General features: G+C 32.2%; 2 protein-coding genes across 4 annotated transcripts; one reads left to right on the forward strand and one right to left on the reverse strand.

Annotated features, from left to right (window-relative positions):
- The first annotated feature begins 2,799 nt into the window (after positions 1 to 2,799).
- On the forward strand, positions 2,800 to 5,545 carry DNApol-epsilon58 (DNA polymerase epsilon subunit 2). The gene is made up of 4 exons (XM_018447847.1): positions 2,800 to 3,078; positions 3,429 to 3,966; positions 4,482 to 5,168; positions 5,251 to 5,545. Exons 1-4 carry the CDS (start codon positions 3,011 to 3,013, stop codon positions 5,524 to 5,526), a joined length of 1,569 nt encoding a protein of 522 aa, XP_018303349.1. The 5' UTR covers positions 2,800 to 3,010; the 3' UTR covers positions 5,527 to 5,545.
- Positions 5,546 to 6,463: 918 nt separating this feature from the next.
- On the reverse strand, positions 6,464 to 12,638 carry Hph (HIF prolyl hydroxylase). Of its 3 annotated transcripts, XR_001936613.1 has the most exons (6): positions 11,931 to 12,638; positions 10,944 to 11,641; positions 7,971 to 8,090; positions 7,307 to 7,517; positions 6,929 to 7,011; positions 6,464 to 6,862 (listed from the first exon to the last, which is right to left on the reverse strand). XR_001936613.1 is itself a non-coding variant. In XM_018447831.1 (5 exons), exons 1-5 carry the CDS (start codon positions 12,361 to 12,363, stop codon positions 6,980 to 6,982), a joined length of 1,491 nt encoding a protein of 496 aa, XP_018303333.1. In that variant the 5' UTR covers positions 12,364 to 12,638; the 3' UTR covers positions 6,464 to 6,979. The 3 variants fall into 3 exon arrangements, 2 of the variants coding, with proteins under 2 accessions (XP_018303333.1, XP_018303332.1); XM_018447831.1 differs by having other exon boundaries at positions 6,464 to 7,008; XM_018447830.1 differs by having other exon boundaries at positions 6,464 to 7,011.
- Between the last annotated feature and the right edge of the window lie 797 nt (positions 12,639 to 13,435).

Below are 13,435 nucleotides of genomic sequence, written 5' to 3' on the forward strand. Positions count from 1 at the left end.
GTCTATAGGACTTTTTTTCTTAGTTTTTTACTCCTCTACACGCTCCCGAAGTTTTGCCATTTAATTTGGAAACACCCTGTATATATAAGCAATAGTCAGTCTTAAATACATATAATAAACTCAAATTTTAAATATGTAATAAATTATTGCAGACTCTGAAGTTGCTTTACAATAGAGTAACATGTTACTCTATTATAAAACAGAATATATATATATGTTAAATTAAAGGTGCAGTCGAGTTGCCACTACGAATGCTACGAAGCATTTTTTTATTGGTCAATGAGTGAAATTCTTTTTTCTAATTGGTTAATCAAATGCTTCGAAGCATTCGTAGCGGCAACTCGACCGCACCCTAAAACACAATAAAAAGTAGTGTTTTTAAATAGAAAGTTCCATTAAAATCAAATAAGAATAAAATAGAACTTATTTCAAAATGTTCATTAGGATATTTCTCTTTAGTACATTTAATTTATTCATTATAAAATTGATGTATTCTTAAAAATTTAGGAGAAAAAGAAAAATGTAGATGTTGTGCAAATATATATATAGTATATATATGTATATATATAAAACAGATAGTTCAAATACTAAATATTATTTTATTATATATAATAACAAATTAAAACTCATATACATTGTATTGTCATTTATTAAATTTCTTATAAAATTCGACTATTGGATGACCGTGTCTTTCAGACACTGGAACATAACGCTGTTGTAAGGCAAACCAACCGATATGAAGTCCTATAATTAATGGTAATATGACACAGAACGTAACGTTCTTTCTTATAAACTTTTTCATATTAGACTGTATTTTTTATCTTCTTTCTAAAATAGATATATCCTAATTAAATAGTAATCGTTAGTATTTGTATTCCACCTCTGCTCTACACCAATTATATATCTGAAACACAAAAAATCTCTCAAAATATTTGTTAAATTTACACAAAATATCTAGCTAAAACAATATTATCCAAATAAACAAAATTTTTGTTTGTTTATCAAAAATACATTCGCGATAAAACAATTCAACTATCTGTAATAATAGATATGCAGAATATGCAACAAATTAATAAAAGAAAGTAAGATAATGATTACGAAAAAGAGAAAATAAGATAGTGAAATGTGATTAATATATTTTTAATATGAAATATAGAGATATTGATAAATTTACGATGCATATAATGAGCTAACCTATTATTGTGTGACAAAAGTATTTACAGATCCATTAAATGAGGCGCAATCCAACTATTTTTAAATAATTCAGAATTTTCTAGTCAAGTCCTTTGAACAATTCAGTAATTATTCACTACGTTTGTATATCTCACTTAATTATCACCATTATCGCCAAATATCGGATCAATTAGCTACAGATTAGGGATGCACGATACCGGATCGATATTGTCAGTATCGATATTTTTGCATCCGATACACGATATTTTGGATCGACGCATGGGGGTTCGATATTATCGACGGATCGATACTTTTGGAGAGTGTCGTATCGAAGCGGCCATCTTGAGATTGTCAACACTGGCCTAGTTTTCACCGAGGGTTCGATCCGGATCAGAATGCAAGAACCAACTACAATCGAGCATTCCCCTGTTAGGGTGAAATAACACGGTGCGGAAAAAGACTACGGATTAGAGAATGCGTCATTGAAGTAACCAATCAGCGCTATTCGGAATGGCTACGCTGATTGGTTGCTTCAATGACGCATTCTCTATTCCGCAATCCTTTTCCGCACCGTGTGATTTCACCCTTAGTTTCATTACCTTTATTGTTTCTATTTCCTAACATAATGTCTGTAAAAAGAAGTCCACTGTGGCAATATTTTGTAAAAAACACGACTACCGGAACTTGTAAGATCTGTTTGAAGGACGTCCTAAGAAGTGGAAATACTACGAGTTATTCGAATCTAGAGTTATTCTAATATTTAATTTAATCAGAATGTATTTATTTTATTTTATATATGTATGTTATGAATATAATTCTATAATAAATGAGTAAAATGTGATTTATTATTTAAAAAATCGTCTACGCACCGAAAAATTAAGGTATCGGCACCTCGATATTGGGGTATCGATACTTTCGAGCCCGATACTACAAGGTATCGATAGTTTGATCTGCGATACGGATCGATCCGAGATATCGATACAATTGAAGGTATCGTGCATCCCTACTACAGATCCTACAGGTAAATAATGGCTGCGTTCAGCAGAACGTTCGTTTTGCAACTATTGGAAGTTTCCTTCGAGCTGATTGGATCATACTTCTAGATCTAAAAGTATGATCCAATTAGCGCGAAGGAAACTTCCAACAGTTGCAAAATAAACGTTCTGCTGAACGCAGCCATTGGGTGCGTTCAGCAGAACGTTTGTTTTGCAACTGTTTTAAATTTCCTTCGCGCTAATTGGATCATACTTTTAGATCTAGAAGAATGGTCCTATCTCAGCAGACAATCATAAAACGGTTGCAAAACTGTTGAGTCTGCTGAACGCAGCCATTGATAATTACGATCGTGTTTCCATAACCTTAAGTCTATAGCGTATAATTCATTGAAAATAAGAATTCAACCAATCGGGACAAAAGAAATCAAGATTACTCGATTATCTGATTGGTTAAATTTTTCAATGTCCAATCTTAAGCTGATTCTACATTGATCGCATCGCAGCGTCGCAAGCGTGTCGCAAGCGTTATGGTCCAATCAGAGTCGAGCTAGCTTGACGTTGATTGGACTGCAACGCTTGCGACGTTGCGATGCGACTAATGTAGAACCAGCTTTAGTCTTTACGCTTGCAAAATATGTAGTATGATATGGACTTTAGATTTAAAAGCGGGAAAATGTTGAGAAAAGAAGAAACGCCTAACCTCTTTGCGTGGTTCTCTTTTTCGATGATTTAATTTATATTACATAGTAAATTTATGTCTGTTTAATGTAATTACTTAATTTCGTAGCACTGTGTATGCTTTTTTTTATTCGTAACTGTATGTTTACGTATTGTATATAACGATGGCTGACAGTAAATGCATACAGATGATTCAAACAAATTTTTCATTATACGGCTTGGTATTATCAAGGTAAGATCGAGTATTCTACTTATTAAATTAAAGAATTTCACGACAAAAAGATGAAAAGTTCTTTAACACGTTCATGCTGGGATGTACCACCAGTGGTACATGCACAATTGACAAATTACAGCCTCGTGAACGTGTTAAACAAATTATTAAAATATAAATAAATTTTTAATAGTTTAAATCTTATTTCTATAATGTATATTTATAATGTGTTTTATATATTAATATAATGTGTGTAATTAATACATAATAGTAACTACTTTCTTAATACATATTTTCTATAATATTAATTTTACATGTAATTGCACATAACTCATAAAACAATTACTTATAATTATTTATATTTTTTCTAGAGAACTTAGAGTATCTCTCGCAAAGCAATTATTAAAAATACCACAAAATGAACGTGAACCTTGGCTTAGTCGTATTATAGAACTGATTCTGGCTCAAAATTTGGATGATCCACATGTTGGAGCTGAACATATAAAAATTGCTATAGAAGAATGCTCAGAGCCAAATAAATTGAAAGACACAGAAACAGTGTTCAATGTTATAGATGGATATAATATACCAAAAATAAAATACGATATTTCTAAAAAGAAATTTATCATTGACAATGAAAACTCATATCCTGAAACACAATATAAATCATTGGTTTTTAAATATCGTTTTGAAATGGCATGGTATAAAACTCTAAGGCACAAGCAATTTTTGTCATCTAAATTTGAGAAACAGCAAACACATAAAACAAATTTAATACCTATCGAATATCTATTAAGTGAGCTGAGAACAGGGAATGTATGCATAATGGGTCTAATAACACAATTAATGGAAGATCAATATTATTTAGAAGATACAAGTGGAACTGTCAAGATTGACCTCAGCAATACAATATCCTTTTACATATACTTAATTACTGCATTTTAAAATATTTGGTTTTATTTAAAAAATACATTTTAAAATCTATGAAAATATTTCATATGGACAATGGAAAAACATTTAAACAATAAGAAAAACATTTCCCAATTTATTCCAAATACTATTCAAACATCATATAAGTTTAGTGATGTGTTATTTTTCAATACTAGTTTTGAAGCTATACTTTTAATTGATATTTTGTGTATGATAAAAATAAGTTAATGATTAAATGCTTTACTTTATAATATGAAATTATGAGCATGAAATTATAATCATAATTAATTATATCTTGATCATATTTTGAAAAATTAGAAAAAGATAGATTTCTGGATTCATCATATAAAATATTTTTGTTCGTTGAAGTTTGGCTGGTTTTTTTTTAAGTTAACTATATATATATATATATATATACATGAAGGTATACTATCTTTAAAACATAGCAGTAGTAGTAGTAATATACAAAATTATTTTTCTTACTTTATGTATAAGATTTTCAAGATACTTTTATTATGGAAGGTTTTATAGTAATAGTCAACGGTGTTTACAAGGATGATATATTACATGTAAAAACTATCAACCTTCCACCAATAGAATCGTCGGAAAGCTTGCGATCAGATTTTGGCGACACAAATACATTTGGTGGCCCACATAATATATCTTTAAAAATGTCAGAAAAATTACAAATCCACGAAGAAACTAACCAGGATGGAATGATAGTATTCATAGCAGAATTATGGTTGGATGTTCCACGTGTTTTACAAAAATTTAGGACAATACTGGATGGTTACATAGATTATCCTCCTATAGCTTTTGTATTGTGTGGTCATTTCTTAAGTTTCCACCCTACAAATATAACTAGTGCGAAAGCTTTGATAACAGGTTTTAAAAATTTAGCTGACATAATAACACAATACACAAATATAAAAGAATCTACCAAATTTGTTTTTGTACCTGGCCCACATGATTTAGGCTCTCCTAAAATTTTACCAAAACCTCCTTTACCTAAATGCATTATTGAAGAAGTTACGAAAATGATACCAAACGCTATTTTTACAACAAATCCATGTAGAATACAGTACTCTACAAAGGAAATTGTAATATTAAGAGAAGATATGTTGACAAAAATGTGTAGGAATACGCTTCGTTTTCCGAAAGAAGAACATTTTTTTAAACATGTAAGTAGATGTTAAATCAAATACTATCAAATATATATATATATATATAAAAAATGATTTCAATATTTATCACAAATTTCAGTTTGCCAAAGCCATCATCAGCCAATCACATCTGACCCCAGTGCCTCTTCAAGTTGTTCCAGTATATTGGAAATATGACCATGCTCTACAGATATTTCCAACACCAGATCTCATTGTAATTGCTGACAATTTTGAAACATACACGACTAACTATTCTGATTGTTATGTGATAAATCCCGGAATGTTCGCGAAAAACAATTTTTCGTTTCAATCTTATGTGCCTGCCATTAATCAAATTCAGGATTGTCAACTTCCAAACGACACCAATGTTACTTAAGTCGAGAAGATAATTATATGAAAAACCATAACAATTTTCTTCATAGACATTGTATAAATTACACTGGATATTAATACATAAGTGATTTATAAGTTTGCATATTTATTTCGCTTTGATAACAAAATCTTGTTTATTTTTACAATATTTCGAAAATGCGTTGATAATAAGTCCTTAAATTATAATTTTCGACACTATATAAACGTCGAAACAAATTAAGCTCATAGGACAAAAATAATTTAATCATGAAAAGGACTTCTAGATGATTTCTTACAATTAATCTTCTGTGTCCAATAATACAGTAGGAAATATTGAGACAATTTCAATTTTTAGGAATATATTTATAACTTCGTGAACAGGGGCGTGCCTAGTGAGCATATGCATGTGTGTGCAATGTGTGCCAAAGCTAGAGGTAACCGAAACACGCCTCTGATCATGAACATATCTTTTTCTAATATTACCTGCTTTTCTTATATCTCCTACATTAGAGAGGATGACAGGAATATGTATCAAATTTGAATAGGACACAGATTGTACGCGCATGCTTACTTCTTCCATTAATTCATATAAATAGGTACATAGAATATTAAACACAGTGTTTCTACCGTTTTGCAATATACATAACATTATACAGGTACAGACTGGGCCCCAATTTATTTCAATTTTGTTGCGCTGGAAGCATAAGTCAATTACTGGCCGTAATAAATCAAACACGTTTTTTAAGCGTAAAGAGTTGTTAATGTCCAATCGTAATATTACAACATGATAATACTAACACCTTGTGTGAGCAATATAATTTCATCCTTTAGCAACTAGTTGCTTTGATGCTAGAAAATATAGCGCATACAGATGTTACAGAAACAAATTTAATTTAAAATCAAGGTAAATTAATAATGATTTCCTGGAAGAAATTTTTTGTATATTATATTCTATGGTTTCGCTTATAAAATATTTCAAATGCAACATGCTCTAAATATTGTTAATACTTTACATAACGGAAGTTAATGATCGACACAAATATAAGTTTTCTTCAAAACATTTAGGAAGCAAATTTGATATTTTAAATATGAAGTTAAAAAGTGCGAACATGTAGAATCTCACAAATCGAAATAAAGGATTATGTGTGTGTGTATGTATTCACACACACGCACGCACGCACGCACTCATACACGCGCGCACACACACACACACACACACGAAAGCATAAATTGCAACTACACACATTAATTCATCACATATATTACAGTGCTATCTGTAAAAAAAAAGTACACTCTTATGTCTATTGCACTTCCTTGTAAACACATTATTTTCGTTATTTTCGTACGTTATTCAATTCCTCCTGCAAAAATTATCATAATACATAATAATACATAATATTTTATTTTAATACATATATTTTATATACAAGTAACTTCAGTCCAAACGGACGGCGTAATAATTCTTCATGTTCTGTATCTCACGAACCATTATTTTTCGTATGTAGTTCTTCTAAAAGAAATTATAAGTCATATTTATAGTGTTCATGTAATTCACAAAATAAAAAATGCAAAGGGTCACCTTGTGGTTTGATTAAAATTATAATTATAATTTTTTATTATTTTATGACTAAACAACGTATAATAAAGATAAAAAAGAAATGTCTTATTCCAATTTAACGTTATAAAATATATTTTAATATTACGAATTAGCTTAGCTGTAATCAGTATTGATATTTTCTGTAAAAATTGTTAGCTATATCGGGGAAAAAAACAGAAAAAGATAGTCAATGCAATTGTTTACGCACTTTCTCTTTGATATCTTCGGCAAGCCTGATTTCTTTCTTCGGCGTCGAAATACCAAAGCGTAATGGCATATCTCGTTTTGAACGCTGGTTGCACCTCATGCGGATTTCGCCTGTCCGACCAGAAAAATAATATCCTATCGAACAAAGGTTCTATGTTTGCTACTTGATCGCGCCACCCTTCAGGAAATATCCTCAAAAGTCCGCCATTCTCCTGCGTACAATAAAAAATACGCATAATTATTTATAAATTTCTATCGTGATAAATTATTTTATTGGACTTTATTATATTTTACTTTTGTTTAAAAAATAATGCTATATCTGCAAATTTTTATCAATATTGCTAATCCATTACTGCAAACATGATGGACATGGTGATATAAAAAACATGATTATATTTTTGTTATGCACATATATAATAAGAATAGATTTTATATGTATATATATATATATATATAAAGGTATATATATTTTAAATTAGAATCCTTGCTACAAGCAGTTGCTTGATATTTATAAGAACTCAAAAGTTACTTATAAGGATATATATGTAGATATATACTTTCTTTAAACACAATCGCGTATGTGTGTGTAATGTGACAAATAATTAACAATTAAAAATATATTAATACGTTATAAATATTAAATATATTAATACGTTAAATTTCACCTTAACATCCCAATCTCGATTAAGATAATAAATGGCTGTGATGCAACGTCCATCTCGGTTAGGATTATCCACATGTTTCACATAATGTGTACCGTGACCGGGATAACAAGCTACCATCGCCTGTAATTTTGGAAGAAAAATATATTTTATTAAAAGAGAGAGAGAAGTATATAATCGACAGATTATTATGAATTGTGACTAGCTTTGTAAATTCCGAAAATATTCGGTTATTTAAATATCTTGACGCAAGTCGATTTTACGCAATAAATAAAAAAAGTTATTATATTGATTTGTACTATCAAATATGAATGATGACATGGGAAGGTATTAATTTATTCCGATGCGCAAGGAAAATGTATTTAATTTTACATATTTGACGTCATAATTTAATATTGCTGCAATGAGAAATCTGCAAAGATATCTGCGCACGTTATTTTTCTCTCTTTGAAATATAAATATTTTTTAAATCAAATTTTACATCTTATATATACTATGATGAATATTTATATGTCTAAAAAGATAACATGTCATATTTTTTAGAAATATGTACAAGAATACTAAATAATTTAAAATACAATCTGTGCAGTTATATGTACATAGTTTTATTTAAAAAGAAAGAACATATAGATAACGAGCAACAATTGAGGACTAGCATTGTCGTATTTAAAAACAATTATGCCTAGATAATATTACATGTATTTTAACGCAATACAAATATATAATTTAATGGAAGAAAGAAAACTATATGTAACATGTATAATATACATTTTTAATACGTAATATATCACGTTTATCATTTGTTCCATTGATGAGCGGGAATAGTGCAATAGTCATTAATAGACAAAATATTTTATACTTCTTTTTATCTTGCCAAAATCGATATATACCATTGTATTATACTTACGACGCAATTATAAGACAAAAATAATTGGCTGACTCAGTTCACAGCGAAAGTAAATTACCTTATGTATGTAGTCTCACATTTTCTGATAACAAAGTCTGCCTATTATTAATAAACTGATGATAAAGTCGCAAAAATTCTTACATTAATTTTTTTAGTACTTCAGAGAAAAAAAAAGAATATACTTTTCTAAGTACACACGCTTTCTTCTATACGGCTTTTAACATATGGTCTTCAGCTAATTTTGACTTTAAAGTATCATAGAAAGTACACTTGTATGTGTGTGTGTTCCACAAGAGACATCCTAAATGTATTACAATACACAAAGAATGTTTTACGTAATGCTTTCTACATTTAAAAAATATAAAATGTATTTGTGTTAAATACATGTTCAAACGTCTTGACTTTCAAAGACATGGCCATTGATCAAAATGTCTTAGATTTTTTATCACACGTAACTAAACATAGGCATATTTCTTTGAAACTCCAATCATTAATTATCATTGTAATTTATGTAGTAAAGAATAAACGCGACGAATATATACTAGTTTCTTTTATTCGTCATTTGTTATTCGGACAAGGATATTTATATGACTCTAAAATACGCATCCACAGATGGATTAACTGAGATATGTGTATTATTGTAAATATTTGCGTACGCGCATAATTTATGACAGCTGTAAAAATGACATTGTCTATTTTATAAAATAAAATATTATAAAATAATAAATTAAACGATCATCCATGCTTTCTTTCTATCTTTTACTTCAAATTAAACGAGTTAACATATGTGATACAGATGATATACAATGTCCTTGTCTTATTATGAGTAATCGGATATTTAACTAAAAATAGATTGCTAAATACAAAAGGATAACGATAACGACCACAATTCAAATAATTATTAAACTAGTAGTTTTATGAGCTGCAATACAATCGCGAACAATACGAGAAATATCCTGAATTTATTGATAAAACAAAAGATGACATTTATAGGATTCAATAGCAATTATATTCAATTGTTGTAGCGCGCTATCATAGAAACATGAAAATTTCATAACAGGATGTCCTACGTATCAATTTTATATTACATAATTATTCCTTTAGCGAAAGTTTTAATTTTTCTTTTGTTTTGTATTGCATCTCAATTTTCATTACAAGACTTCCAAATCTAAATCTTTTGTAAAGACAAAAATGTATAACTGTATTGTAATGAGAAATTTCTCTTCGTATTTTATCTTTGCGTCTCTTCAAATACATATTTATTTCTTTCATTATTTACTAAGCGTATTAAAAATCTGTATTCTATTATATTTAAATGACCGGATATATGAAAATATGTTATGCTATTACCATTTTTTACGTTAATAATACACAGACAAAAGATCGATCGGAAACGTATTTTTCGCTAAATATCCATCTTCGTGGAAAGAAATGACTAGACGCCAATGCGATCGAGCAGCTGAACGGGAGTTTAGGTAGTATAAAGCGAATTTGCTGTATCGCGTCACCGGCACAGCGTCGGCATGAGAAGAGAAAGAGCTGGAGGGTGGGAGTCGCGCGGCGTACGTGACTGACTGCACTTGGCGCGATCCCACTCTCCTCCTCCTTTCGGCATATAATACAATACTCCCTCGTAGATCTTTACATTTTTGGAGTTTTGACCTTGTCTATCGCGTTCACCTCGTGTTATTCGCACGATCGAAAATCGTGTACTTGGTGCATCTCGCATTAACATTTTTCACCGTGTAAACGATAATCGAACACGCCATGCAAAACAAATCAGAAGAAAGATATTATACATTTTGTAAACTTTTCATCATGTGGCTACTAAGCGTACAACTGTCTTACGCTGCTGTTTAATTTTATTTAATAAAAATAAGAAAGCACAACGTACACACAATCGTATTATCGATTATAACGATAAAAAGTTGAAATTCATTTAAATTGTGCCCTAACAAGGTCTCAATTATACATATATACATATATATATTTGCAATATGTTATTTAAAGTAAATCATTTCCTATTATTTAACATATGAAGAGATTAGACAGAAAAAAGCCATACTCACTTTCGTTCTTCCATTGATGGTATAATTTCCTATTTTCCCGTTATTGTGCATTTTATTGGCTCTCATAATGATTGCATCGACCTGAGATATCAGTGTGCCAATATTTTCACACTGTTCTTCTTTTCCATCCAGCCATATTATCTCATCGCCACGTATCGTCTTTAAGTCATTCGCGCTACCTTTATTAGAAACCAATTGTCCGTCTTGAAATAATCCGGCACCATACATATTTAACACTTCATTTAACACTTTAAGACCTCTCTCCTTGCCTAAAAATTTGTCTACCACACATACGCCGTACTTGTCCATATCCCTTATCACATATTGACAAATTTTGTGTAGAAGTTCTTCGAGATTACTTCTATTCCTATGTAGAAAAGGAGGTGAAAAGTCTTCTTCCTGATCCTGTATCTCCGACAAGTTCTTCATGCCGTTACGATGTTGAGCGGGTGAGCCAAGATCCGCGTTGCTCAAACTATCGAAAATCCTGGAACTCTCTAAAATGGGATTTAGGAGCTCGGCTCGAGCTCCCAGTATAGTATCTTCTGAACTTCCCTCATACGTTATAGGCGACGTCCAGCCATCGGCTTTGTTATTTCGTGCGCTCCTTGCCTTTCCGCTATTCGATTTCTTCTTAAGATTCTGATTTCTTTTCCGTTCTTGTTGACTCAATTCGTTTTCTTCTTGCACCCTAGCATCTGTAATCAGAACAAGTATATAAAAACTGTCAGTTTCACATTTCGTTAAGGCGATGTAATTATCTTATAATTAAGATACGATAAAACGCCTATGTATCATCGGCTACAAGTATCTAACGATAGAATACAGAAACGCGCAATCAGTAGGGTTTGCTATTTATATCGCGACTTATCGGCAACGAGACTCCTATTGTCATCAAATGTCACGTCACGCGTAAAATCCTACTGCGTAAAATTGTGTAAAATCCGACAATGAGCTTGACAACAATATGAAACCGCGCGCGCATACCTGCTGGATGCTTCACATTCCGACACGACTCCGAGGTGACGTTACTGACGTTCAAGCCCCGCGGTGCGGTCGAGGTCTCGTTTAGGTTTAGGTTAGGAACGACCGCTTTCGGGGCTTTACGATTACCGACAGAGGGATGTGGATGCCGCTTAGACGGGATCTCGCGATCCAAACTCTCGTTGGTAGCAACGGCAGGCACGGAGAACGGCTCCTCCGCAGGCACGGTGGCCGCGGGATGAGTCGCACAAAACTCCCGGTGGCGTTTCCAGTCGCGTCTTTGGTGCTCCTTCGTGCAGTAGAAGACGACTTTGCAGCGCGAACACCTCGACAGCTTGTCAGTTTTGTTACAGACCGCGCAGATTACTTCCGCACCCGTTCGAACGTCGTCACCGAGTTGACCGAGTGTCTGCGTACGACCATTCGGTCCGAACATGTTTCAATGTTTACTCGAACGCCGCCGCGGCGGTTGTCGTCGTCGACATTTCTTTCACGAGGAAAGTCACACTCACACGGCTAGCGCGCCGCCTGTACTACAGTGGCTACTAGTGGCAGTAGTGGCTACTGGTGGAGTGGTGGCTACGAGCTACTACCACAAGCTACGACTCTACAACTGTTGCCGTGATGCGAGTGCGTAGCAGAAGCACTAGCACTCCGTACATACAGATACAACTTCCCCACCCATCACTGCGAATAGTGCAAACTGCAAGTGCAAATTGCAATCTCTGCCATCTTTACCATACCAGAGAGAAACCTGAGAGAGGACGTGAGGCCTTTTTCCTTTAATCGCAAACTGGCGCCGCACGCTACTGCCCTCTGAAGAAGTGAATAGCTGCGTTCAGCAGACTCAACAGTTTTGCAACCGTTTTATGATTGTCTGCTGAGATAGGACCATTCTTCTAGATCTAAAAGTATGATCCAATTAGCGCGAAAGAAACTTACAACAGTTGCAAAACAACCATTCTGCTGAACGCAGCCAATGTAAACTACACAACAATATCCATTTTTTTGCGGTACTCCTGGGGGGTCGATTGTGTATCTCGAAATAAGATGAAAATTACAAAAGTCAGCAAATTCACTAGAATATTTATAATTTAATTGGTCAATATGTAGTGAATTTGCTCACTTTTATAATTTTCATCTCATTTCAAGATACATAATCGATTACCTGATGGAAATAAATTGTTGAAATCGGTAAAATAACTAAAATTTATCAAATATTAATATTCAAATTTCCTTCTGCCTGTATTCACAGTCAGATCTTATATTTAAGATCGTCTTAAGTACAGTCTTAAGATGTCATGAACCAATCAGAAAGCCGTATTAGCATCTTAGGACATTACTTAAGACGGCCTTAAAATAAGAACAGACTATGAATACTGGCCTTAACCCCGGATCTACAATAGAGTGTTAAGTTTCAAACCATAAGAAATGGACGAATCATAGTCGATTATTCTCCTCGAATTCGATTATAATTGGTCAATTTCTTATGACTTAAGGCTTAAAAC

Source organism: Mycetomoellerius zeteki, unplaced genomic scaffold (assembly GCF_001594055.1).
Source record: "Mycetomoellerius zeteki isolate Tzet28-1 unplaced genomic scaffold, Tzet1.0 scaffold212, whole genome shotgun sequence".
NCBI lineage: Eukaryota > Metazoa > Arthropoda > Insecta > Hymenoptera > Formicidae > Mycetomoellerius > Mycetomoellerius zeteki.

Bases quoted from the DNA above. Each gene is read 5' to 3' on its own strand.
- DNApol-epsilon58 (XM_018447847.1), top strand. From the start codon at position 3,011: ATGGCTGACAGTAAATGCATACAGATGATTCAAACAAATTTTTCATTA. The intron at 3,079-3,428 runs GTAAGATCGAGT...TATTTTTTCTAG, and splicing joins TACGGCTTGGTATTATCAAG to AGAACTTAGAGTATCTCTCG. The intron at 3,967-4,481 runs ATATCCTTTTAC...CTTTATGTATAA, and splicing joins AGATTGACCTCAGCAATACA to GATTTTCAAGATACTTTTAT.
- Hph (XM_018447830.1), bottom strand. From the start codon at position 12,363: ATGTTCGGACCGAATGGTCGTACGCAGACACTCGGTCAACTCGGTGAC. The intron at 8,091-10,943 runs GTGAGTATGGCT...CCAAAATTACAG, and splicing joins CCATCAATGGAAGAACGAAA to GCGATGGTAGCTTGTTATCC. The intron at 7,518-7,970 runs GTGAAATTTAAC...TATTGTACGCAG, and splicing joins ATCGAGATTGGGATGTTAAG to GAGAATGGCGGACTTTTGAG.